The 27,662-nt window shown below is 45.2% G+C and overlaps 1 protein-coding gene across 19 annotated transcripts in view; it reads left to right on the top strand.

Annotated features, from left to right (window-relative positions):
- The window catches only part of LOC116235025 (uncharacterized), a 50,740-nt gene extending 24,602 nt beyond the window's left edge, over positions 1-26,138 (top strand). For 4 of the 19 annotated variants that reach the window (XM_090144902.1, XM_090144901.1, XM_090144900.1 and 1 more), the window contains 24 exons: positions 1,216-1,260; positions 2,854-2,886; positions 3,633-3,659; positions 4,269-4,331; positions 6,264-6,308; positions 6,748-6,834; positions 7,048-7,092; positions 7,597-7,641; positions 8,251-8,319; positions 8,841-8,864; positions 9,808-9,861; positions 10,173-10,217; positions 10,544-10,696; positions 11,237-11,335; positions 11,956-12,009; positions 12,770-12,811; positions 13,324-13,350; positions 14,251-14,331; positions 16,156-16,191; positions 17,201-17,254; positions 17,537-17,590; positions 18,269-18,304; positions 21,445-21,531; positions 25,464-25,727. In XM_090144902.1, the coding sequence (XP_090001028.1) occupies positions 1,216-1,260; positions 2,854-2,886; positions 3,633-3,659; positions 4,269-4,331; positions 6,264-6,308; positions 6,748-6,834; positions 7,048-7,092; positions 7,597-7,641; positions 8,251-8,319; positions 8,841-8,864; positions 9,808-9,861; positions 10,173-10,217; positions 10,544-10,696; positions 11,237-11,335; positions 11,956-12,009; positions 12,770-12,811; positions 13,324-13,350; positions 14,251-14,331; positions 16,156-16,191; positions 17,201-17,254; positions 17,537-17,590; positions 18,269-18,304; positions 21,445-21,531; positions 25,464-25,556 (1,398 nt within the window). In that variant the 3' untranslated portion in view covers positions 25,557-25,727. The other 15 variants (XM_090144904.1, XM_090144909.1, XM_090144913.1 and 12 more) reach the window with 10 other exon arrangements.
- The last annotated feature ends 1,524 nt before the right edge of the window (positions 26,139-27,662 follow it).

Consider the following 27,662-nt stretch of genomic DNA (forward strand, 5'->3'; position numbering starts at 1 on the left):
GATCTATTTTGCATAGCTTATCATTGCTTTTTCTGGTAGCGGAGAACATTACAGGCCCTGCCCTGTTGAAGAAGCTTTCAGGTTGTATTCAAACCTCTTGTTCCTGACCCTGAGGTAGACAGTAGTGTTGCATGAAGGCCATTACACAAGCTGTAAGTATGATCAGCTGGGTCATTTGAATAAGCATTTGATTTGCTGTCCCCAGGTTAACCATCAATTTTGGTCTAGCTGATGTATATTTTTCTCTTTTTCGTGATGGTCCTTAGGATGAGGCTTTTTTCTATGCTCTGAGAAAAAAAGCAATAATAATCTGGGGATGTGAGCCGGGTATTTTGCTTCTGGCTTCTGTCCTTGGTGATACTTCTCAGTTTCTGGCTTGCCTGCCTTGTTCTGGTGCTGGCTGTGGCACCCTGTGCAGCCCTTCCCTGGCTCAAAGGACACGGCAGGACCAGAGAAGGCTCAGCATGCTGAGGCCTTACTGTACAAAGATTTCCAAATAATTAGGGGCTTAGAGATATTCTGGAGAGTTGCTTTTCCTGTTTGTCCTCTGGCTTTGGCCCTGAGTTTTCTTACTGCTCTTTAATGATGCAGTGCCATGCTTGTTTCTGCTCTCTAATTAGTTCTAGCGCCTGTGTGATCCTGCAGGTGTTAATGAGGGCTGTGTGAATGTGCTGGGGCCATACTCAGGAAATGTCAAGGTAGTGTGGTTGCTCTGTAACTTGCTCCCTGTAAGAGGTTATCTTGCTCTCACTGGGTTGGCTTTGCTTTTGCAGGGCTAAATAATTAAAGAGCCTTCAGACAGGTAGCATCTCTCAGGAAACTCTCTGGGATGGGTGATTACTTCCCTGTGCAGGGCTGCTCTATAGGGCTAGACCCTGCAGCGTGGGTGCTGCCCAGCAGACAGCATTTGTCTTGTCTCATTTAAGAAGAAAAACAGCACACAGCTGGGAAAGAGGGGCACAGGGTGATCTTCACTTCTCTAGTACAAAGCATTCATAATTACTGGTTTATTTTTCTTATACTTTTCTTACAATATACTGCATAGGATGAGAGGTACTCAAAGTTCCAAGAAAGGACAAAACACTCAAAAGAGTCAAAAGGCCATGGTGCCCCTGAAGTTTATAGGCAGAAGGTGTACTTGGCCCTCCTCACAGGGCCCTGGGAGGACTCATGCTGTATCTATTGCTCTTTTTCTGTTTCTTGCTCTGCTTCCAGGGGGAGAGAGGCATGCCAGGGCTGCCAGGAAGACATGGCATGAAGGTACTTTGTGAACAGTGGAGTGATGCTTGTCTGCCTGATCTCACCCTTACCCTTATCAGCTGTCCCTGATGCACAAGCATCACCTGGATTGGTGTGTGTGTCTGCTGGTTGATGACTGTCCTCAGCTGAATTCTTTCTGCTTCTAAATTGCAAAGTATAGGGCCTAATTCATGACGGTCACCATGGGGAGAGAAGTGTTTTAAAAAGCAAATGGCACACCCAATGTGATGCTGTCTTGCAACATCAGGAACTTAATGCTCAGTGCTAGTGAGAGCAGCCAGCTGCCAACGTTCTAGGAAATTGGCATTTCATAAAATGGGGGTCCCAATGTGTTAGCCCGCTGCAGTCAGCAGAGTTATGCAAGTGTGAACCTGGGCTGATGCAGCGATGGATCAGGGCCAGTATGTGTGAGCAAGCCTGCATGTGTGCATGGCAGCTTTACAGTAAGTACTAGAAAATATTGTCTGCATCCACTGCCATTTAAAGGCCAAAGTGAGGAACAGGCATCCCAAACGTACCATGAAAGCCTAACCCAAGCCACTTTCTGCACATAATCCCTTTCATGACTCTAGCCCATATTCACTAAAACCTACTGACCCCTGAGAAATTCTGGAATGCTTTTTTCCCCTTTTATTGCATAGAATCCCTGATTTCCATCTTCTGTCCTTGTGTTTTTTAGCTTTGTCCCTGATTTGTTTCAGAAAGCTGAGAGGTATGATCCCGCTGCTCTCTGGCTCCCCACTCCTCCTTGTTTGAACTTTTCCAAGCTCTCTTCACCTTGAACTTGGCTCCAGTCCTCCTCTCTGCCTCATGTGCTACATCCCACCTTCTAACACTACTTTACCTCCTCCCCCTCCTACTTCCCCTCCTTAGACCCGTTATCCCTCATATTTGCTTTTGTAACTGGACATATTCACCAGGCCCTAACTTGTACTAACACAGAGATTCCAGAGCAGAGGGTTGATGCCAGACTTGCATTTTTTTTTTCTGCTGCTGAGGAGAAGGTGCTCAGGTGCTCATGCTTGGGAGTCTTTTCATCCCCTAGGTGGCTGGCTTCATAGCTCTCCTGAAGCCACCTTACTGCAGTGTTAGTCCCCTGAGATGAGAACAGAATGTGGGTAAATAAGACCAAGGCTCTGGTGTTACAAACTGGTGTTCCTCGGAGTGCTTGAGCTGATGTATCTGGGATCAAACTGAACGGAGTGTTTGGTCCTCAATCTGAGTTTGCTTTCCTGGATTACTTGATTTGATGCTGCTTGTTGGCCTTGGCTTCGCCAGCAGGGCTGATGCTCGGGGTGGAAATCTGATTTTCCTAACTGTGTTGTGCCCATGTTATCTGTCTTTGGGTGAGCTTTTTGGAAAGCAGAGCCACTGTCATAGGTGAACGACCCATACAGGGAAGGAGGATGTGTGCTGTGTGGTGTTACAGCATTACTTCTGAGTTTTGGAAAGGAAAAGATGTGGATTTTCCCTTCATAGTTCCACTTGCTGATAGTGTTTTGTTTCTTATATATATATATATAAATGTATATACATATACAAAATAATTAATTCAGTTTCAAACAAAGTATTCCTGTCTTCTCTCTCTGTCAGGGTGCTCCTGGGATGGCCACGGCAGGGATGAAGGTCAGTTCTGCTCTACGCTTCAGTGTCTCAAAAAGGGTGCATTTAAGAGCCAGGAGAGCTACGAGAGTGAAGGAAAATGGTCAAACAGCTCCCACTGAAGGGGAATGGCAGAACTGCTGTAGCTTCTGGCAGAGAAGCTTGATCTGTCCTCAGCTGCATCTGCTGCTCCGCAGCGCTCTGAGCAGACAGGTGGCACTCCACAGCAGTATCAGGATGGCAGCTGAGCAAAAAGTGAGCTGGGTGCCAATGTAGGGGCTGTAAGTCATCTTGGTGGGGCTGAGGTGAGCTGTCCTGATTGATTCCAGCTGCTGAGGAAAAGGCAGAGATAAAGAGGTTATCCCAGAACTGGTGGGGACAGCTTTTCTCCCTGATGCCGCGCTGTTCCCATATCGACACGTCCCCCCATTCTTGCCGTATTCTCAGCTTAGCTGGGCTCCTGTGCAGATATAAGAGTAGGTAAAATCCTTAGTGGCAGCAGGTGAGTGCCAGCAGATAAGTCTTGACTTACTATGGTAAGTCTTCTCTTGAAGGTGGTCATTCCATCTTGCTGTTTATTTTCAGCAGTCCAAGAGCTGGCCAATGAAGACGAAACAAGCTTTAGGCAGAAGTACTAATAGGCATTTAAAACATCCTCACACCCCAAGACCTCCACAGATGAATGCTTTTTCCTCCACTCTAGGAGCTCTAGGAGGTTTTATGCTCACTTTCTATTTTCTCACTTTATTTTCTTGTCTCTTCCTTACCAGGGTGAGCCTGGGACTCCAGGAGAAAAGGTACTTGGAAAGCATTGCTCTGACGCTGTTCTTCTGTTTTGTTTGTAATTTTTTTTTTCCCCCCACTTCCCAGAGAAGCTGAGGAATAGCTCTGTGCTCCCCAAGGCACAAATCCAGGTCTTAGTGGCATCTGCCAGCATAAGCAATGGCAATAGTAAATGGCAAGAGTGTACAGAGATAGCCCATCCTGCAAACAAATCCACTCCCTCCCGCTGGTGTCTGTTGGTGGGATCTCCTTCCAGCTGCCTTCCTCCCCTTCTCACTACCCCACAAAATGCCCACAGCACACTTTGCTCAGCCAGCTTGCTTTCTCTGCCTCCCATCAGAGGTACTGCCACAGTTCATCAGGGACTGTGGGACATTGTTCTTCTGTCACATGCTGAAGGCTGCCCCGTCCTGCCTCTGCTCATGCACTGTTTCAGCATAGCGTGACCTGGCGTGAGACCCTGTGGCAGGCACAGTACAAAAATACCCCATCACTCTCCATCACTAAGCAGCCAGTTTGGTTTCTGAACAGCTGGCTCCTCTTGTTTGAGGCACACTGGGTTGTGTTACAGCATGCGGCAGCCATGTAACAGACGCTCTCTGTCTCTTTTCTTCCCCATGAAGGGAGAGCCTGGAGTCCCAGGGAGGATGGGCCCCCCAGGTTTGCCAGGGAAAAGGGGGCAGCGGGTAGGATATTGTGTGTTTGGGCTTGGTGTGCTGTGTTCCCTGGGAGTGGGAGCTGGCAGCAGCCTGCTTTGCATTGCATTGTTGTGCTTGCAGGGATCATGTGTCCTTTTCTGGCTCTTGCCCTGTTGGTGAAGTGTGTTTGTGTGTTCTTGCTTGCAGGAGGTGGGGGGCTGGCAGCAAGCAGGGTAGTGTGAAGTACCTGGGACACAGTCTTTTCCTGGGAATAATTAAAGGCAGTCCTGTGTAGCCCCTACAGGCGTGATCCTTGAATGAGAAGTATGGTATCAAAAGCAGAGAAAGGCAGAATGTGGCTACGAGGAGAGAGTTGGGTGGGGGCCTTCCAAGCCAAATCACCTTAAAGGAATGGGCCACTGCACTCCAGAATTGCCTAGAACAAACAAACAAACAAACAAAAAGATTAGTGCTTTTTAATTATTTTCCATGGAAAGTGCATGTCTGTTCTTGGAGCACTGATGCAAGCCCTCCACATGTCAGATGTGTGCCCCTGAGTTCTGATGAGACTGGTGTGCGGCACCTGTCTGCACAGGCAGCAGCATGGCACCAAGGGGATCTTTGTGCTGGCCTTGTTGGTCTGCTGTGCTGCTTTTGTGGAGAGAGGGCAGAGAAGAGAGGTTTTGAATTGTTCTTTGTAATCTGCACAAGTCAATTTTGGAGACATGAGGATTGCAGGTAAGAAAACCTTTTTCTGATTATGCATTTGAAACCTCTCTTCCTGGCAATGAAGAAAGCTCTGTTAGACTGTCCTTATAAAACACAGAGTCCCATGCAGCAACCTGTAGCTGAGAACCATGGGTTTAGCAGTTGGGTGGAATGGGCAGAACAAAACTTAATTTCAGGAGAAATACCACAAATCGCTTCCCAGTAATTCAAAGGGTGATCTGAATGCCATGGTGAACTAAGCAAAGTCACTTCACCAAGTGGACACCCTCTTTGCTCGTCTGCAGTGCTTTGCACAGCTCACCTGCAGACCATGCAGGTATCCACCAGGCATCACATCAACAGGTCTCAAACCATCACCTCTTCTTGCCATTTTTGCCACTCCTTTCATTGCTTTTCACCACCACTGTGTGTCACAGAGCTTGGCTGATAGCTGAGATGCTGCACTGCTTTCATTTAAAGAGCATGATGAAACTGGGGTTTGGAGCCAGGAGCAGGATTCATTCCATTGGGATAGGTGTAGGAGATCCTTGCCAAAGCAGCATTGGCCACTTAAACTGGGAGGTCTGAACAGTGAGAGTTGGGAAGTGGACAGTTTGTGTAGGAAGATCTGAACTCTGTCAGGGCATGGAGAAAGTCCTTCATTCTGGGCAGCAGCTTCTCTAGGTGTGTGGAATGGGGAGAACCCATGCTGAAGGGCTGACAGGAGAAAGGGCTTAGCAGATGAGCAATAAGAAAGAGAAAAGGGGATTTATTTTCATTTGGAAAGATATGGCAGGGATATGTGGGGATATGCAAAAACACAGGAGAAAGCAGTCACCTGCTTGAGCATGTACTGCTGGCAGATGCCTTGGTTTGCCTAAAATAAAGTCCCTGAAAGGAAAGGACAAAGGTTTGAAAGCAGGAGTAACTTTTCTTGTCAGGGACAACAAAAAATATGTTTACAGATATATAAGAGGAGGGCCAAGGAGAATCTCCATCCTTTATTAGATGTGGTGGGGAACTTCACTACTGAGGATAAGACTGCCCAGGGAAGTGGAGTCACCATCCCTGGAGGTGTTTAAGGAAAGGTTAGAGGTAGTTCTTAGAGACATTGTTTAGTGGGCAGTATTGGTGATCAGTGGACAGTTGGACTAGATGATCTTAGAGGTCATTTCCAACTTTAATGATTCTGATTCTATGAACTTATCCTTTGGCTGCTTGTCCAGGACGACCTGCCAAGTCAGCTCCCGACTGTGTCTGTTTCCTCCACAGGGTGAGAAGGGCCGAGCTGGTGACCCTGGGCTCCCTGGCCTGAAGGTTTGTATTTTCCATGAGTTGGAGATCACTCTTTGTCTCCTTTCCTTCTTCCCTGTGCCAGCTGTGTGCAGCCCTTTCCCTATGATATTTTTTATTTTTACAGGCAGAGATGTAGGTAGCAATCATACCTTCAGTCAGACTTTCACCAGGAACTTGCCCTTTGGAAAAGGGGACAATGCACTTAATGACAGTGACCATGTCAGGAAAGGATGAGGGTTTAATGACAATGCCATGTGAACATTGCTTTCCTCTTACTGCTAGAGCCCCCAGGTAGAGCTGTACTGGCCTGGCCCCTGGCCACACACAGCTGGTTGCTTGGGGTAGGGATGTTCCTGGGTTATCCTGAGCCCAGCTGAGGGAAGGACTCTCTGAGCCAGCAGCTTGGCAAGTGAAATTAGAGAGATGGAATGAGATGTGATTTGTTTTTCTTTGCACACAGGGAGAGAAGGGAAGTGGTGAGAATGCCTTGGTGGGAGGCAAAGGGGAACCTGGCCCTCCTGGTCTGCCTGGGCCCCCCGGACCAAAGGTGAGTAGTTTACCCTTGAGTGAGTTTGTTCTCTTGGTAATGGGTGGTGGAGAAAGGTATTGGGGTGTGAAGTTGTGGGTGGAGATTGAGGTTAACTGAGGAGGTGTGACACACTGGAGTGGAGTGCAGTTCTTTCTATTGGGAAAGCAAAGCCAGCAGTGGAGTTGCACCCTGCCCATGCAATTCAGTGCAATCCATTTATTTTTTCCTCAGGGAGAAGCTGGCGATGTTGGTGCTGCAGGATCACGGGGGGAAAAGGTACAGAGGGCTTGTGGGCAGACCAGCTCTGGGTTTGGTATTGCAAAAATATTCCTATATGTTGAAAACTTAGCAGAAATGAAGCATTTTAAAACTGAGCTGTCTAGGGTGAAGATGAAAAGCAGAAGATTAAGCACAGGAACAGATTTGGCCACCACTTGAATTGGTTGTCCCTATGTTAATGGAACAGGCTGACCTGATCCCTCAGAACCAGCTGTTCCAGCAGCAGCTGCTGGTGAAGCACACTGAACCTCTGGTATGCCAGAAAGTATATCAGGCTGGGCTGGGGAACAGGTGCACCTCCAGGTATTTTGGAAGAATACTTTCTCAGAATTAAAATCTACAAAGCTACTTTGTGGTGTTACTGAAGTATTGCAGGTTATGTGCAAGGCTTTCTATTCCAACTTAGTTAGAAATCGTTTAGAGGACTTGTAGAATCCAGTGGTTGCTGGAGTTCAAGTAGTAGTAGTGATGGACATTGCTAACAGCATCTTCTTGTTACAGGGAGAACGTGGTGCACCAGGAGAGCAGGGACCCATGGGGCCAAGGGTAGGTGTCCCTTCACTAATGCTTTTGTATAGTTTTGGCCCTTCAAAGAGGTCTAAGGAGAGTGGTACCACACTGATGGTCTAGCTTGGGCTTCTGCTTTCTTAATGTTCTCACCATCGCTTAAAGGGCTTACAAGCTGGGTAGTGATTAAGTTTGCAGGCTCTTTCTCCGTACCTTCATTAGAAGATATTTCTCCTTCAGGGGAGAAGACTTCCTAAGCTCATCAGGGTGAATGCTCTGCTCATTTGTAGGAGGAGGCAGTCTGGGCACCCAGTCTGAATTCAAGCCCTTGGCATATCTGCAAATGGCAGTGCAAATCTGACAGTGAATACAGTTCATGGATTCTGGCCTCAGCTTCACCATGTACCAGACTTGTAAACTCTGACAGTTATGGTGCGATAACCTGGAGGCCATCTGGCTACAACTCTATAGTGTTCCCTCTATAAAATACGCTTTTAAGAGCTTTGTTCAAGAAATGAAAAACTGGATCCTTGTGAAACAGATCCCTCTCTGAGGCTCCCATTTTTTTAGGGTGACCCCCATAGCTCCCAGGCTACACCATGGGGAAGCCGATCCCAAAGCTCTGACTGAAGGTCGGATATTTTGCAGGGCCCCAAAGGAGAGCCTGGAAAGGATGAAATGATGGACTATGATGGTAACATCAGTGAAGCTCTCCAGGTGAGCACTGTCCTGCTATCCATGAGGTGACTGTTGGTTTCCCAGGGGATGCAGAAAACCCAGCACAATGTAAATCTTCCTCAGCACTAACAGCAAAGAAAAATATTTGGTTATTCTACAGCACTGTTAGTCCTACAGTTCTCTGCATACTGTTTTGATAAATATCTGTGTATCTTATTTAAGTGAGAAATTGAGTCTGGCAGACAGTAAGGCCATGGGAATCCCCTGAAGAGTGGGACAGGGATTGAAGCCTTAGGGTAGACTGGTGAATAAAAGCACTGCAAAGCCTCCTCAGAGCTGTGTGCTTTGAGCAGTTGTGCCCAGCTTTGGGTTAGTCTGGGTTCTGTTTGGGAGAAAAAATTGTTATGATGGTGGGGAGAAATTGCTGCATCGCTCCACGTGACTCAGAGCTGTTTTTTGGCTTCATTTCATAGGGTCCTATGAAACAAGGTCTGGGAAGAAGCTTTGTTTTCAAATGACTGTTACCCTTTTTCTATTTCTTCACTTTCTTTTTCTTCTAGGAAATACGAACCTTGGCCTTGATGGTGAGTTCCTAGCTTCACTGTGTGGCCCTAAGTGATTAGCCATATGTTCATCCTAAGCAGATACCTGCACCATTTTTGCACAGCTAAGGTCTATTTAGCTGTTGGGACAGTGTTGACAGCTGAAGGAAGAGCTCGTCTTGCTGTCTGATCTTGGCATTTGAATTATGGTCAGGTCCTTTATTTCTCTAAGAGGTAATGTTCCCTGCTCAGAAGGGGCAGGAAAGAGTAAGGGGGTCTGACCAAGATAAAGAAAACTCATTGGCAGCCCTTGGCAGACACTTTGTAATGAGAGAGGAATACATACTTTCACCATTGATAAGTATTACTTGATATATGTCCCATACAAAAATAATTTAAAACATTAGTGACAACAACAACCCCTTTGAAGGGAAAGGCAAAGTGATCACCTGGAGCCAAAGAAGAGGGTTAAAGCATCTGTGTATTTTGTTTCTTGAGACAACAGGACACTTGACTGGGGGGAAAGGCTGGGCAAAAGAAAATGGGTATAAGCATCTAGGCTGAGCTGCTGCCTAGGTCTCCCTAAAGCAGTAATTGCCAAGATTTATCATCACTCTTGGCTCTGCTTAAGCTGCACATGGGATCTAAGAAGTGTAGTGTTTCTTATGTCTCTATTAATCTAAAAATATATATTTGTGGATGGGAAGGGAAAATCCTTGTTAAGTTCGTCTCAGTTCTAAGAGTGAATCGCTTTAGTCATTTTTGTTTTCTTCCATGAGAAAGTAGAAGAATGCATAAGTATCTATAACTCTTTTTGGATTTGGGCTGTAGCTTAGTAAGTCTCTGTACTGCTTTGCTTTCCAAGCAAATGCAATTTTAGGAGTCTCCAGGAAAATTCCCCTTAAACGCAGAAGAGATCTTTGGTTACAAAACACAAAAATGAAAGCCCTGATGATATTTTGAAAATGAATTTTACTTTGTCTAGGGACCGCCAGGACTTCCAGGTGTGGCTGGACCTCCAGGGCCACCAGGACAGAAGGTACTGCAGAGCTGGAGGAAGAATTCACACACATCTCTCCCCAGTGCTCCTCTTCTTCCTCGTCAGCACTGTCAGGCCATGTCCTGCCAGGCTCCACTCCTCCTCAGCCATGGTATCCTGAATCCCTTTTCCCACAGTGATAAGGCATTATCTCAGAGATGAAGGATCCTTCCTACTCACCCTCCCCCTTATAAAACATCTTATGGGAATTGGTGTTCGTTGGAGACTGTTATAGCACTGGGACCATGAACTGTCATTCTGGGTAAACAAGGCTGCTTTCAAATGGCCAAAATAACAATTTTGTGTTTCAGGGTGAAATTGGCTTACCGGGTCCTCCAGGCCATGATGGAGAAAAGGTAAGACAAGCTACCTCTGTGGATTGTTTCATCTTCAGTAGCTTTAATTGGAGCTAATTTGCACTGATACTTATGCATGGTTGCTTTTCCACTTGGAGGTGGGAGAGGGAAGTCATTTGGCTCCACAGAAATGAGCATTAGTGGCTTCTCAGAGTATTAACTTCTATGGAACAGTTGGAATGGCAGGGCAAACCTGGTTCTTTTTTCCTTTTTTTTTCCTTTTCCTGTTTGTGATTCTTCCGGTTGTGTTACCATGAGTGAATGAGCAGCAGAGGCTCTGAGCTGGGAAGTCACTCTGCAGGGCTAACATTTCTCTTACCTGTCAGGGACCACGAGGCAAGCCAGGAGAAATGGGTCCCCCTGGACCTCATGGACTGCCAGGAAGGGATGGACCACCTGGAATAAAGGGAGAGCCAGGCCAGATTGGGGCTGCAGGAGAAAAGGGGCATAAAGGAGAGCCAGGACAAGCAGGCTCACCGGTGAGTACATTGGAGCCCCTCAGCAGTGTTCTGCTCTGTGGCTCTTCAGGTTATGGGCATGAGCCGTGGGATAACTCGGAGCCCCTAAGCAACTGGGGCAGTGCCCAATTTCCTAGCTTGAGCCTGTCACAACTTCTGCACCCTAACACTAGTCAAGAGAGTTTTATGCAGTGAGTTTTTGCCTCTCTGCAGGATTACTAGGATAAAGCTCTTGCAGTAACAACAGCTAGCTATTGGAGTGATTTCTAGCACGTACTCCAGCAAACTGCATAACCACAAGCAGAACTTGGAGGCAGGAAAGCAGTCCTTCATTGCGACTCTGGGGAATGGCACGTCCACAATGACAGGAGGGTGTTTCAGGCACATTACTGTCTGGTTTCAATACCAGCAAAGCCCTGCCTTTCCCTGTGTACTTGAAAGCTGTCTGGGTTTTCCACTGTACTCTTGGAGTGCACAGGGCACAAGTCATTTCTGGCAATGATATCTGTAATACCTGCAAAAAAGTCTTGCAAAAAGCTGCAAATCTTTCTTGATTCATAGGGTCTTGATGGCCCCACTGGAGAGAAAGGAGAACGAGGTGACCAAGGGATGCCAGGACCACCAGGATTGCCGGGTCCCATTGGACTTCCAGGATTGACAGTAAGAGTGAAAAAGACAGGCTCACCTTTCCTGCTCAGTGAATTAAAAACAGTACAGAGCAACACATGTTTCCCAAAGTGCAGTATATCTCAGGATCCTTAGACCATCCCATCCCTTGGAGCTAGGTGCTTCGGCATCAGCAGACATCTGTCAGACCTCCAGCAGCAGGCAGGCAGCCAGCCGAGCATTAGTTACCACTGCTCTCTGGAGGTGCTGGACTCTGGAAGCTGCCTGTAAAGCCTGTACAGCTAAGGCAGCCGATACCTAGTTTGCTGTCAGCATGAGGCTGCTTCTGAGTGGCTTGCTGTGCTCCCTTCCTGGTAGGCTGTAGTGCAGCAGAGATGTCAGGCTGTTACTGGGGAAAGGCAGACAGAGTCCCATGCTCCCCTTACACAGCCCCAGGACATTGCTCCCAGAGAGCTCCTGTTTTGTAAGGTTGTCATCTCTGGAAGCGGAGGTGCTGAAGAGACATCAGTGAGCTGTTAGAAGTACCTGGTATAGTCTCAGTCCTCCTTTTGGGCACTGTTGCTTTTCAGCATGTGGGTGGTTGACACGTGGCTTCTGATGGAGTGAGACTCCAGAAGGCAGCTGGCAGTGACAGGCTGTGTTGTTGTGTGCAGGGAGAGAAGGGTCAGCCTGGGGAGCGTGGAGACAAAGGAAGTCCAGGAGAATCGGTAGGTCCCCTGCCTCATTTCCTTTCTGCAGTAGGGGAGGGATGGCTTTGGCAGCAGTGCTGCTGAAAGCCAGCACATCCTCTTGTGATGCATCCCACAAGCTTTATCTTGTGGGACTGAATTGCCAGAATCGCTGGCCATCTTTAGCTCCTGATGCCCTACTTTTCTTCTACATAAGAACAGTCTAACTCATGAGCAATCAATAATGAATGCCTAGGGAAGAGCACAAGACAATTGGAAGCACAACAATTATTTTACTCAACATTTGTGGTGAAGGATTTTTCTAAAAAAAATACCTGCCTGGACCTAGATATTTTCAATATATGTTGGCTTAATGAATTTGCCTTTTTTCTCCTCAAAGCTCACTGAACTTCCATCATGCCCTGCAGTGAGGGGTCCCTCAGGCTATCAGTACTCATGTTTTTAGAGCCAGCTACCTTCCTTTCTATACTTTGAAACAGCTAGCTGAAGTAACAGTGGGAGACTAGTGGAAGCGTATTTTTTTTTCTGTAAAAATATCACTGCTTTCCTTTCCTCTAAATCTCTGCAACTGCTGCAATAACATTTCCAGAAGCTGCTGCTTCTTGGCCACTCTGTCCTGGATTGCCATCGCTTCTGAATGCAGCCCTCTGGGGCAGTCTAGGTTTCCAAGCCTGGTGGAGCTTAGCTGCTCCACGTGCCCTGCCTCCCCCCTGAGCGGTTCCCCTTCTCATGCTGAGGCCAGCAGCTTGACACTGACTTCTCTTGCATTCTTTTCTAGATGTCTGGCCCCCCTGGACCTCAAGGCCCACCAGGACCTCCAGTAAGTGTTGTGATTCACCTGAGGAGAGAGGCACTGGAAAGTGTGAAAGAGATGAAAGTGGCTGGGGAGGATTTGGGGTGCAAAAAACTGCCAGAAACACTGCAGCACTGAAGCAGCAATGCACTTAGTGTCACTTCCAGAACTACCTCCAGGGTAGGTCAGAGCTACGATGGGCTGGGAAGTTAAAAGGTGAGAGGTTAGATTAGCCTAAGACGAAAGGGAAGACAGTAGTGAGATGGGATGGACAGGATTAAAAAGATCAAGTGCAAAAAATGGTCTTAATAGCAAGCCTGGCCTGCTGCCAGGTTGTTCTTGGCGAGATCCTCCTCACTGCCAGATGAGAACAGTACGTAAGTGCCCTTTACACAAATAAAGAGGCCTTTGGGCTAAGCATATGTGCCCTCAGTGTGTCAGGAAATGAAAGCTTTATGTTGCCCAGTGAGCTGGCATGCCTGGGCTTTAAGGCACGCCCTTAAGCGTTGCTCATATCTTGTTTCTCATTCCAAATACAGGGTCTTCAGGGCCTTCCAGGACCAAAGGTAAGGCTGTCAGATTTTCAATCCTGAAATTTTGCTAGAGTTGTCCAAAATGCCAGAATTCCTCTCAGCAGCAGCTTCCTAGCTTTTAAAGTTGCTGTTCTTCCATTTTGGTAAGAGAACAAAACTGTCTGTATGCTATCCTGAAGGGATTGGATTAGCAGCATCCATCCAGAATAGTGGTCATTTTCTCCTGTTCTCAGCTAGAGAAGTGGGAAGCCTCTGGCCCTTGGAAATCTTCCCATGAGAACATAGCTGAAATTTCTGTCTGAAGGGTAAAGGTCTGTACAGCGGGATGGACAACCTGCCTTACAATCCAAAGCAACTGAGCTCTATTTTAAAATTAGCCAGGTTCAATATGCTGTACATCCTGCTGCAATGCCATTCAAGAACTTCACTGTTCTCAGGGATTTCAAGCTTTCTCATCTCCATCTACACGTGCTTATGCTCAATTTGTTCTACTGGCTGGCAGGTACAAAGGACAGGGAAAGTCTGTTTTCCAAAAGATTTTGACTTTTTTCAAGGCTTACAGATACCAGTCATTCCCTTCCAATGAACCTACAGTTTAAAATTCAAAGCTGCCCTATCAGATCATTGCTGGGTACTTGCATTTACCTGACACTCCCTGCAAGAGCAGGGAGAACAATACAGGAGGAAGATCTTTTCCCCTTTGACCATCTTTAATTATCCTCTGGACCTAACTGTCCTCTTACTAGCATTGATTAGAACAAGTCACTTTGACTGATGCTGGTTTTCTTCTGATTGAACCAAGAATTGGGCTAAAGCACAGCTCTTTCTTTGCTACCTCTCGCATTCTCTGCTGCTTCATTGCTCTTGAAATGAAGGATTGTTTGTTATATAAGTGCTGTCATGGTGGATTTATTTTCTCCATCCTTCCTTTAGGGGGAAGCAGGGATTGATGGAATGAAAGGAGAGAAGGGTGTCCAGGGTGAAAAAGGAGACAGAGGGCCACTGGGATTACCCGTAAGTATCCAGGAAGCAGGCAGTGCTTTACAAGCCAAACTGGTATCAGCCGTAAAAAGATCTCTCAGTAGGAGATGCATGCAGGGATTTGATACGTAAAGTCAGAGAAAGAGATGGTCTATAAATAACTGTGCCATTGCTTCTTAAACTCACAAAGCCTCCATTTCTCTACACAATCTGTGATCCTTTTAGTGATCCTTTTAGTTCTTCCTGCTTCTGGCAGCTTTGGGAAAAGCAGTAGCTTTCCCATAGGTCATTTATAACCTCTGTTACTGGTCTTGCACCATTTCCCTGAAGCACAAAGATGTGCAAAAGTGAAAAGGAGACACTTTCCCAACAGTTTTTCTCCTGGGCAGGCTTTGTACTAAAGTTGTGGTGTTTCTGAAAGCATCCAACCCTTGCTGTCCAATATTTTCCTATCACTTCTGCAATGGAAATGATGCTTTCCCTGATGCAGGAGAGGCTTCCTGTGTTCCCTGCTGAAGATGAATTCAGTGTTAGAGTAGTGCTAGCACACTACTTAGCTTACAAGGAGGGATTTTGGCAGAATGGTAAAATTGCACAAGCTTCAGATACAAACCTGAGAATTTTGCAACAAAAAGCTCACATTTCATATCTACTGAAAGCCTCTACACCTGGTATCTGAGTCTCATCTGCTGATGATGAGTTAGCAGTAACTTAGTTCTACTCAGTTGCTCTACCAGTCCCCGGATTCTCTCCTCATGTGAATGCACTGATGGTAAAGCACAGCCTCTCCCTTCACTGAATGGTACTGACTGGAAACGAGCACTGCAAAGAGTGCATCTCGTGCTTTATGATTTTGTTGTCAGCTTTTGTTTGATCACCCAAAGCTGACTTTGGCTGAAATGTGCACGTCTTTGTTTGTAAAATGTTTTCCTTTTTCAGCGGTATTTATAGCAGTTACCTTCCTGCCCCTGGTGCACTTCATCTGACTGTAGGCACCTAACTGAGCTCGTAAGGGGTGTTTTTGCCATGGGCTGCATGCATGGCCAGTGGGGAGAAAGTGAGGCTTTCAGAAGGCTCTAATCTGAAGGGCAGTGAAGCCAGGAGAAGTAAAGCCTCAGTTCTCATTCTGCTCTGAGAAATGCAGATGGGAGCTTTCTCTGCAAAAACAGCTATTCTTTAAAGTCTATGCAGTACTAGGACAGGGAAAGGAGGTTCTTGTGGCCGTCTGAGCAGAAGACACCCCAAGAGTTACCATGCATTGAACCCCATCAGCCATCAGGGCCCCATGCCTGCATTCCTGCTCTTGGCCTTTTGACCTCTGTAGTCCATCAGCATCAAAGCCCCCTGGCTCACAAATGTTCCTGAGCTGTGGAGTGGGGAATGCTGTCTCAGAAATGTTCTTGTTGAAATGTTCTGTTGGACCAATGATAGCAGCTGGCTAACTAAGCCCTGAATAGAACAACTGCTAGGTTTCATGCTGAGAAAATTAAGGGCAACCCAGTTCTGCCACAAAGTCAGTGCAGGTTTCAGCTGTCACGTTGTCCTGGTCTGCAACAGAGCAGCTTCTTCCTCAGAGATTTTCTTGATGGCACAGAAAGAGGGGAAATTTGCATTCTGAGGTGGATCCAAATGATACAGGCAATATTATATTATATGTATTCAGTGTTTCTGTGTTTTTGTTGGTTTGCTTGTAAGCACCATCATCTGTCCTTGAGATCTTAGCTTTTGTTGATTGCAAGTGTATGTTTGTCTGGAGTCACTGCTTCACTCACCTCACCTCTCCCCTCCCCTCTCCCCCCTCACCCTCTTCCCCTTTCCTCTTGCCTTGTTTTTGTTCACCTTTCCCCATCTGTTCAGGGTGCTTCAGGTTTAGACGGCAGGCCTGGACCACCGGTGAGTTCCATTTCTCCATTGCCCTATGTTCCTCTCCCCCGTACTGTGACTTGTCTCGTCTTTTTCACCAGTCTTGTTTACAACAAAAAATAACCTTATTTTCTCCAAAGCAGGTTTGGGAGGGGGGTTAAACTTAAGGATGAGTAGAGATAAGTCACAAACTTGTCTCTTTTGATACTGTGAGTCTGTCCGGATCCCAGCATCATAGCCTACTTGTTCCACTTCATCTCAATAACAAGACAAATTCTGCATGGTTTCATGACACTCGGTTCTCCTGTCTGCTTTGTTGTGAGGGATCTCCATCTCCATCTTGTCATTCTCCACAGTCACCTTGCTTGCAGCCTTTTCACAACAGCAGCTGTTGCCCTGTGTGACAAAAGTACACGCTGTTCAGTTAGGAAGGTGAATGCCTCACTGTGCAATGTACTGCACGGGACGGATCTGAAGGCTGTGCTTTATCTAGGCTGCAGAATGCGGTCTGGAAGAGTTGAAGCAGATCCTTCAACAGGCAGTGCTCCAAAACAAGTTTCACAGGCGTCTTTCGACTTGCATGACTGGCTGCAAAAACTTTTATTTTTGCCAATTCAGCTGACACTGAGGGGAAGGAAATGATAGAAAGAAAAGAGAGTCACTTACTATATTTCTAAATAGCCTTTGTTCTGCTACAGCTTTCAGCCTTGTTTGTGACAAAAAGGAGAGAAAAAATCCATCATGGCAGCAATAGAAATGCTTACTGTAACAACTGTCAAGGCATAGCTTCAAAATTAGAAAATGATGCTCTGTGAGATGGTGCTGGTGCAGTTCCCATGCATGCTCTTCAGATGGCATGCAAGAACTTCTCCAAACCCACCACCACCATCACTGAAAGCTGTAGTGGTACTCAATGCCTTTAAACACTGGACTGTCCTTCTCAGCTGTGCTTTTTCCTGAAGGAACAGCAGCATCTCCTGGCTTTAACAAAGCCCCACAGTAAGAATGACCTGATGTGTTTTCCTCCCTGCAACTACAGGGTACTCCAGGACCAATTGGGGTTTCGGGACCAGCAGGACCAAAAGGAGAACGGGTGAGTTTGGTTCAAAACTGAACAATGCTTTATAACTTCTTTGAAGATATGACAGCTCCTTAAAATGGAGAAGATCTAAGTCTTTCTAGGAGCTGGATTTTTTCTTTCTCTGTGTATGGAAGACCCACAGTTAGCATTTTTTACTTCTGTCTTTTTCTTGGGGATTTATGTGCTTTAAAACACATCTTTTACATTTCCTCTTTAGTATTTTGTTAGTCGTTGTGCTGCCTGTTCATACTGAATGGGTGTGTAACAGTTTCTACTCTTCTGTCTCTGTTTCAGGGTAGTAAAGGAGATCCTGGAGTTGTAGGACCAATGGGGCCAGCAGGACTTCCTGTAAGTACAGGAGTACTAGGGATTTGTTATCTACAAGTACCTATTTCCTTGTGCTTGACAGCTTAAGTTACTGCTGCAAATAGCATTTCCAATTTCGGCTAGGTTAGGTGTTAAATAGATAAGTTAAGAGCTTAAATATCCTATGGGAGCAAAAGAAAGAGCTGAGTAGTTTCAGAGCACTTATTCAGAATGAGGCAGATGAAGCTGAAGGGAACTGTTAACTTACCACAGTCCTCAAACTACCAAAAGAAGCTGTGTGAGACTCCCAGGATTTGTATCTTAGTCCAGAATCACAGAATTGTAGGCGTTGAAAGGGATTTCTGGAGATCAGGAAGTCCAACCCCTGCTAAAGCAGGTTCCTTACAATAGGTTACACAGGTAGGCATCCAGGTGTCTGCATTGAGAAGACAGTGTCTTTTCATCACAGTGACAAAAATTGCCTTCAGTGAAGTTAATTCTCTGTTCTTTCAGCTCATCTTCTGTCTTAGAGAAAAAGCAGTGGTGTTTTAGCCTGGACAATCTAATAGAGGTGGGAAGGAACTTGTCTACGGGAAATGTTAGATTTTACCATCTACTGATCGATATAAATGAAAGGGACAAACTCTTGGGCACAAATCCTTCTTTTTGAGTGGGCATACAATTTTAAAGTATTTCTATTTTTGTGCTGATGTATTTCAGGGTTTACAAGGTTTGCCAGGTGACAAAGGAATCCGGGTAAGTTACCAAGCAAATTTTGTTCTTTGCACAGTGGTTATTTCTGGGCAATGTAAAGATAGCTAGCATGTAATTCTGTCTGCTAGACCTTCACATTAATCACTTTACTACCTGTATTTTAGATGGTGATACCTGTAGTTTATGTCATCCTCTAGGACATCACAGTATATCTCTCTGAAAGATGCAGGATGGATTTTCTGATGTTTCACTGTTGTCATAACTCTGTTGCCACTGAAGCACAGGGCTTCATTTGTAATAGAGTTAAGCCAACATGTCACACTTTAGGAAATCCTGCTCTCTGTTTTGTGATGTACGTAGAGAACTATGAGAACTACCATGAGAACTAAGTGAGACACAGCTGCTAAATCTTACTACGTTATTTTTGAATTTGCACTGAAGCATGAAAAAGAAGGTTGACCTCAAGCAAATGATTCTTCAGAGAATCTGGAAGAGAGAAATTCGGAGATGATAAATTCATGTACATTAAAGAATTGGACATTAAGTCTTCTCAGGCTTTGCCCTGAGTGGATGTGCTGAAGAGTTGGGTCAAAACAATTCTGCCTAACACCTGTGTTCTAGAAGGATAGCCATGACTAAAAAGCATGCATCGAAGCTCCTCTTCCATTCAGTTCTTAGTGACATGAGGAGTTTTTTGTTTGCGAAGGCCCCAAACCTTTCTGATTAAAAACAGAAAAAAGACCAACAGTTGAATAGAATTTATATTTAGAAATGTAAATGACTTCTGGATTATGGTTTTAAGATTACAATTGTGTAAATATATCAAGCAGTTTAATATAGTACATGTGTATGTATTTTTGTGTGTATTCACACATACAGATGCATACTTTCTTTCATAAGACTCTGGTATCACCTAAATTTACCTGAAAATAAGTTCATATGCCCACGCAGTGATTTCATGATATTAATTTGCTTTTTGTACATAATGAGTGTTCTCTGTTCTTATCTGCAATGTATTTCTGATCTTACTCTGCATAGAGTGAGCAGTTCTGAAAAGCAGTAGCCAATTGGCATCTTAAACTAGGGGAGAAAGGTATCCTGGGAGCTCCAAAGTTCTCCCCTATTTTAATTATTCCATTTCTGGCTTTGCTTCTTAACTTCCTCCTTATTAAGATGTATGATGTTTTGTTTTACGTGGCTTCTAAACAGAAAATGGCTGTAACAGAATTCCTAGACTTCTTCAGTTGGGTTTTCACAGGGTTTTTCACTGACTGTAGATAAGCTACTATGATTTCCCTGAGCTCTCAGCTGTGTTGTCTGAATGCCTCCATCCTTTTGAAGTCATTGCAGACATCTTACCAGCACCATTTAGGAGAGCTTGACCCAGTGCTTGTTCCCTAGGATTTGCTCTGCTACCTGGTATTCCCAACTGAGCACTAGTTTTCCCTCAGTGAGGCACAGCTGTGCCAGAACCTCCTCAGAAGTGAGGGACAATCTCCTCCAAATTAACTGCTGGCAAAACTGTGACAGTTCAGCCAGGAGACCTCAAAATGAATGAGAAGAAATCTGTGAAGTTAAAAAGAAGGCAACTCTGACCTGACCTGTTCTACAGGGGGTGGGTCCAGGGATACCACACCTGGCTTTTTGGAAGTGGGAGATGTGATCCCTTGGGAAACCTCACTTCATTTTTTTTTTTTTTTTCCTGGACAGCTGCAGTATGCATGGCACTTTCATATGAAGCTTTTCAGCATTGAGTACATTAAAAATTGAGAATCAACTCTGTTAAGCTTCCGAACAGTTTGCCAAAACCCTCTGTGCAACCCTCTTAGTTCCTTCAGGGCAAGTAGTGCTTTTTAAACTCCAGCAACCCTCCTGCTGCCTGTTGTTCAGTGCCTGGGACACGTAGAGCCAAGATGGTGGCACCAGGTTACAACGGGAGCAGACAGCCCTTCAGAAAATCCATCTGAAAAAGTGTCAACCCTATCTTTTGCTACTAAGCTGATATCTTTGCTGCTGTTCTAATGCCTGTATTTTTTTCTCATGTGTGTATGTGTGTCTTCCTCGCTCCTACAGGTCCACCTTTGTCCCCTTTATCCCTTCTTCCTCTTCTGCCTTTCTTCCTGGTTCCTTCCTCCTCCCTCCAGAGCAACCCATGCTGCATTTTCCTGGATCATTCTCTGTTCCAGTGCTTGGTTCTGGGTGATTCCGTCTCGTTGCTTCTGCTCTCCCATCCATTTCTCCTGCCAGCTTTGAGTTTAACACATTTTAAAGAAGAAACAGCAGCCTGTGCTGTCTGATGTTATCCCTAAATTCTTTTAACCTTCCCCACAAGGACCCTAAATTCAATTCCCTGTGCAGCAGCCCCTTTCCCCGTTTATGCTCAGCAGCTTTGGTAATTTCCTCTGTTATACAGAAAGATTTGCTGTCAATATGACCAACAAATACCCATATAACACCCAGCCTTGTTGACCTGCTGTGGGTAGGACATATCGTCTCTCATTGGAGAGGAGCCACAGGATATCTGGGCACTGCCTTGGCCACAGCTGTGGCTGGCTTTCACTGACCCACTGCTTCCCCTTCCAGGAGAACAAGGCTCATCTTTGGTTATGTTGGTGGCTTTTTTCTCCTTCTAAAACGTTCCCATGGATGAGAATTTATTTCTGAATGAGAATTCAGAGAAGTAAAAAAAAGTAACATTGGCATAGGGAGCCGGGCCAGCAATGCCTCACAACCACAACAGGAGGTCCTGATTGGGCTCTGCCTCAAGGCTTTTCCCCAAGAGCATTACAGCCCATTACCACCTGATGAGAGCAAGTAGCATACAATGTCTGGAGGAGGTTTTCCCATCCTCTCTTCCCACTGTCATATGAGAAGCCCAGGGAAGTGGTTGTAACAACAGTGCAGTGCTCTGCTGCTGCTATGGCACTCCACCTTCCTTTGATGCAGTGCCTGCATCATCTGTCAGTGTGGGACTTTAGGAATGGCCCTTATGTTTGTATAGCTTAGGAAAGGTTAGTAGTACCATATGTTGCTCTTCATTTACCATCTCAAAGGGAGGTTTCTCTTCTTTTAAAATGTTGCCTACATGTTCATTTTTAAACTATCGCTGACATTTGTTTGAAATGGATGATCCTAAAGCTTTTGTGTATTCTTTTTTTCTTGGACTAAACTGTTATTTACAGGGGGAGAGGGGCAAGAAAGGCTCTAGAGGGTCTAAAGGGGATAAGGGAGACCAAGGAGCGCCTGGATTAGATGCACCCTGTCCGTTGGTATGTTCTGTTTTATCAAATGTATTGTTTTAAGATGTGTTGGTGGGGAAAAAAGGACTTCCTTTGCTGCTAGCTATGGTTCTTCTTTGGAAGCGTTCAGTGTCATCATGTCTCCATAAGAGCAAAACTGGTTTTGTTGCCTTGGAGTAGCAGCCAGCTGATGTAATCGCCTGAGAATGACACAGGACACCTGAGCCGCGTCACCCAGACGGGAAGCACATCTCAGTTATTTTCAATGGGATGTGTTTTGCCAAGATACACTGTCTATAAATCTAGATGAATAAATTTATGAATATGTATACATTTTCATCTAAACTCATGCACTGCAGTGAACGTGCTGCAAGAAATGACCATAAATCCCAGGAACACTCGTGCTTCGTGCTTCTAGAAATTCACATGCTGGAATTTCCAGGGAGGGTAGGAAGAACGGATGATTTGAAAACAGATTAGACGCCGTTCCCATCACCTCCAGTTTAATTCAGTTTCACTGATTTGTAGATTGCAGAAAAACAAGCGGCTGATCACACAGACAAACTAAAACAGAGAACAGTGCCATACGTGTTCTGGGTCTGCAGCAGAGTGCCCTGTGTCAGTCCCAGTGCAGGACCGTGCCTGTCCTCCGGTGCCATGGAGGTGACTGGCATCAACTGAAATAACGATAGTGGTTGATTTCATAAACAGGGTCTCCGAGGTTTTAAAGGCGAGAAGGGTGAGCCGGGGTTACCTGGGCTGGACGGGCTGGATGCCCCATGCCCATTGGTATGGCGTACCTTCCCTTTCCTGCATGTTTGTTTGCTTTTATATCTTGGTTGTTATTTTCTGATACCTCCATGTAGTTGCATGCCCTAGAGACGTATGACAGCTCCTTCCTCACCTCTCTCCATCCCACCTCCCTCACACCGCTGTTGTCAGAAACGGTCTTTTTCTTCCTATGATTCACAGCTGCTGCCAGTGTTACTTTATGGCGTGAGGGAAAATGCAGCAGGAATGAGAATTTTAATGCTGCTTCAGTTCTCGCTTTGCCTTCACTTTGAGAACATCTGTTAGACTAACACACGAAGGCTGCCTCTGCACTAGCTTGGTTTCTGAGCCAAGGAGCTGAAATGCTTTCATCCTTCATTAACATTAATTGCTTGTATGTGTTTAGCAGTTTGACACTGCTCTGTGTTACTCAGTCACTCTGAATATTGACTGGAAAAATATAGCTGTTAGAGGCCCATGTGAGACGTTAGTAGACACCTCCCTCAGCTCCCACTAGATAATTCCTGTTTGTGATTCTTCCCTGAAATGAAAACAGTACCCACAGCATCCAATGTCTTGAACTTGGAATCACCTATTTTCCCATATCTGTCTCATTCTAATATTAAAAAGCGATCACTGTATTAGTGCTTCATTTAACCCAACTACTGTAGCACAAAAGGTATTCAGGAACACTTAACCTCAACTGATTTATAAGTATCCCATTAAAGAACACCAGTTTACTCATTCACAAAGATCATTTGTGGACGTGCTGCATTTGGGTGAGGTTGTTGCCCCTTCCAGCTGTCTGCACCATTCCATAATACCCTGACACTTGTGCTCTCCTGCCCTTCCCGCCCCCATTTAGCATGGCTAGGTTTTCTTTTTTGCTTGAGGATGACCTTTCCAAACCTTATATTCACTTAAAGATGTATGCTTTCATTTGCAAGAGATGTGGTATCAGTTCCTTCAACTGGCTGGAAAAATGTATCCCAAGAAAAACACGATACCATATTTAGCAGGGCTTTCTAGTTTCCTGGGGAAACTGGCCCTGGAGTTGTCATTATGAAAGCCTCCATTATTTGGCCTCTGTGAAATGCTAGTGTTACTGTTCCTTCCAGCACTCCCTCCTCAGTTTGCTGCCATTATCTCTTCATAGCAGCATGGTGACTATTTACAAAGCCTCAGTTGCCACTCTGTCAATTCCAGGTAGTACAAAGCAAACCTCAGAAGCGAAATCATGCCTGTAAAGGAACAAAAGCCATGTGTTTCACTTCCCACTGCCAATAGCCAGAATTCCTATGGAGTAAGTTTGGTCTGAGTACAGCACCTAATTTCACAGGTGCCAGGCACAGATTCTGCCTGTGCCCCCACAGACTGCCTTTTGTTTGTCTCTGCTTTTCATGGCCAAATTACAGCGCACACCTCTTCATGCCTATGTTTTTTTAGGGAAACTTGACAGAAAATCTGGTGAAATACAGATGCTATTTTTATTTACACAAACAGCATACTGGCATGCAAGCTAGCTTGAGAACTTGAGTAAGCATGGGTTTTGATCCAGCTTGTTTAAAAGCTGCTGACACATCCATGTGCATAGCTTATGAGGCCATGAACTAATGATTTACACATCTGATACGTGGATGGAGATACTTGATACTAATAAGCATGTCCCATTTCCATTCTCCGCAAATTAGCCTGCAACAAACACTTCCTTATGACCCTGATCTTCCTTTGATCCCTACTCTGTAACTCTGCCTTTCCATTCCTTCATGAACCTAACTTTCCATTTCCTCCTGCAACGCACTGCACCAGTCACTCCTACCACCACCAGAGTACCAATGGGAATGCCACAAGTTACCCAGTAGTTAATTGATCTAAACTTCAGGATTTCCCCGTAGTGGGAGGAGAGGGGGGTGAAAATATACCACAAGGGGAACCATAGTCCAAAAAATTGATTCAGAAAGCAGTATGGTTAGAGCATCAGGACACTATCACTTCATGAATCTCTTCTAAGCATCTTTCTGATAGGTAGTTTTTTTGTCCCAATATGCTATTGTGCATTTGCTTTTCTATTTGTTTTGTTTTGTTCCCTTCTCAAATGGGATGATGTACTTTCTCACGAGGTACTTGAGGAAGTGAGAACTGAGTCATTTGACTGAAGAAATGTGCCTGCCTGGCTCTTTGTACAATCTCACTGCCTGCAGTTGGGTTCTCATGGGGAACAGAATCAGCCCCAGAGCTTGACACGCAGACAAGAAGTATTTGACTTCATGTTGTAGCTGTAGCTTCTTGGGCCTGACTTTTCAGCAGCTCATCTGCTCAAGAGTACATTATTATCAACACTGGGTTCCTGTTTTCTCTTGTTACATGCTAATTAATGTCAGTAATTCACAAACGCATTTCACAAGCGCATTTCCCAACTGCTTAGTCTCATATATTTTAGTGGCAAAGTCCTTGAAGTATCCAACCTTCAACATAGAAAAATATTAAAATTGCATCCTGGCCTTGTAGGCTAAGGTTTTGGAGTTGCAGAGTTGAAGGGGGTATTTTACAGAAATTTCACTGATTTTACTGGGGCAAAAAACACAAAACCAACTATTCAAGGAGCCAGCTGAGACCCTGCAGCAGGAGCCTCTCAGAGCAGAGGGGATAGCTGAGCAGTCTGCTGCGTGATGAAACAAACCTTTCAACACAGGGCAGAAAGGAGATGGAATTTTTTTCCAGGCCCTCCTCAAGAGCCAAAGTTAGCACTGCCCTGGGGTTTGCCTGCCCTTGCTGTGCCAAGCATGATAACCCACCTCAGTGCTATAGAGCCAGACCTAGGATATAGACCTGCCATCTTGTGTTCTCCATGGCCAACCTCCTGCTATACTTCCCTAGCTGAACAGGACCTCCTCTGTTCCTCTCTTTCCCCGAGGGAAGCCTGCTCAAGCACCTTCCTTGGAGAAATGTGCACAAGCTTATGGCCCTGGTGTGAGCCTGCAGGCAGCCCCTCCAGCCCCAGCCTTGCTTCCAGCTGGGCTCAGTCACAAACCTGGGTCACTGCAAGGGGGTGAGGAATATCTGTCCGACTATTCCTCCAACCCTGGTTCAGACTGTTTGTTGCAGCTGTAATAGTGAGCCCATTCTTTCTTTCCTCGTTCTTTGCACTGTTTTCTGTGTTCTAAACTGCTATTTCATTCATGCTTCTGCAGGGAGAAGACGGCCTTCCAGTTCAAGGCTGCTGGAATAAGGTAAAACAATCTGGTGGGGCTGTGCTGAATTGGCAGTGCATGCTGTCTGGCTGAGAGCAGCATAGGTGTGGAGGCATGCATGGGTTTTCCAGGACCATACCTCTGAGAAGCAGGAAGCAAACCTCTCCTTTGTTTTACACCAGTGTTCAGTTTCATGGGTCGAAAAAGGAGAGAATTGCATTCCCCGTGGCTGAGGAATTGGCACTAACGTTTGTTTATCTTTTCTTTTGCAGTGATTGTTCTAACCCTGGACTGGCCTGTGTGTGTTATTGTACATAGAATATTTATTTTTATACAGCATTCTTCTCTGAAATGCTCAAAGTTATGCGTTTTTACACATTATCAAGAAGCTGCGTATTTTTTGTACAGGAAATACTAGATCTCCCTTCATCCCTGTTTGTCAGTTCTCTGTGTATGTCTTCATTATGCTTGTTTTGTCATGGAGTACAGCTGTAATATTTACATGATATGTGTGTGCACATGATGGATATAGGAACTTAATAAATTATTGCATTAAAAGTGCCCAAAGGAACTGCCCTGTATACCTTCTAAAGCAACTTTCCTTTTTTTTCAAGCTGGAGTCATTCAAGATTATTTCAAAATATGACATATTTTTATTAAAGAAGAATGTTCACAGGTTTTTGTTGATTTAATTAAGGTATTCCTGGGAAAACATGCAGTATAATGGGAACTTAGAGATTCTCTGACTCATGGTTGTGGAACAAGATGATGTTTCATGAGCAGATTCAGACAGCCAAGTGCAACCCACCACAGTTCCTCAGGGCGGCCCAGTGCCCGTGCAGGGAAGGGAACACCTCAAAGGCCATACTGGGTGACTCTTGCCTCTGGCTTTAGCAGTTACTTACCTGGATTAACTCCCACGATGATAAATCCAGGAATTTAAGAATCTTCCTGAATCATACGCCTGCAACTACCTTAATTAAAGCTTCATTTAAAATCAAACATATGGCCGAATACCTCAATGATATCCTAATGAATATTTATTAGATAAACCAATCCACGTGGCTCTTTTAATGCTAACCAAAGTTGCATGGAAATTTGCAGTGCGTCATTATAATTTGCATGTGTACATCTTAACAATCCTCCTTGTCCTATCTTTGTCAATGTCTAAAGCCTAAACTATCCATCAAGAAAATAATCAGACTAAATGAATGTCACGACATGCTGAGAAAGTAAGCAGAAGCGTGGAAACCTGAAGTGAGTTTCATCCAAAAAGCAGCAGAGTTTCTACTGTCCCGCGTCCTTTGCTCCCTGCCCCACAGCTCCCCTCTCAGATTGCTCTGGGAGTCAGAAACTCCCTGTAACGTTCGTTATTTTTACGAACGTGTCTTTGTATGCCAACATTGTCCTCTGGATGAAACTCTTCCACGTGCAATGAGATGCTCGGGGTGCTGGAAAAGAAAGAAAGCAAACTGCGGAACACTGAGAGATTCTTGTTTTCTCAGTACCATATCCCATTAATGTAATAAGAGCAGTACTTATTTAAGCATGGATGCCATAGAGCTCCAGTGTTTTAATTAGGCACCTGTTGAACACAAAGCAATAAAACCCCAACCAGCTGGCAGGATTGGTTTGGGAAGGTGATAGCAGCAGCTGTAGTGAATGTCTTATCTGGTCGTATAACATTGGGCTCTAAGGTAGGTAATTTGAATGCTTCACTCCTCCCTAAAAATGCTGGCTATAGTTCATCCTCAAAAACATACAGATCCGTGGAAGAATCTGCTGGTAACTTCTGTTCCCTTTGCTGTCTGTTGTGTTTTTCTTTTTTAACTGTTGCTTGTGGTTGTAACTGCATGAGGCTGCCTTTGTTTGGATTTGCTCCATCATAAAAGAAACATTGGTGTTGTCTTCATGTAGCTGCTTGCCTATCACAAGACTAGGAAAACAGTGACATGCGTGGTGGTTGCTGCTGACCACAGCCTGCCTTTGTTGTGTATTTTGAACTGAAGCAGATAGGTGTTTCACACTGCATGAACGTGAGGGCTGTGGGAATAGAAAACTCATCATCTGATGTAGATAAATCAGAGGTTGCAAATCAGAGTGCAATTGTGCCGACCCAAATATAAGTGCCTCACAATTCTAGAACAACCCCCAAAGAACTGAAGTTGGGTTTGTGCCGTGCCAAATGCAATGGTTCCA

This window comes from Phasianus colchicus, chromosome 8 (assembly GCF_987193195.1).
Source record: "Phasianus colchicus chromosome 8, bPhaCol1.hap1.1, whole genome shotgun sequence".
NCBI classification, from domain to species: Eukaryota; Metazoa; Chordata; class Aves; order Galliformes; family Phasianidae; genus Phasianus; species Phasianus colchicus.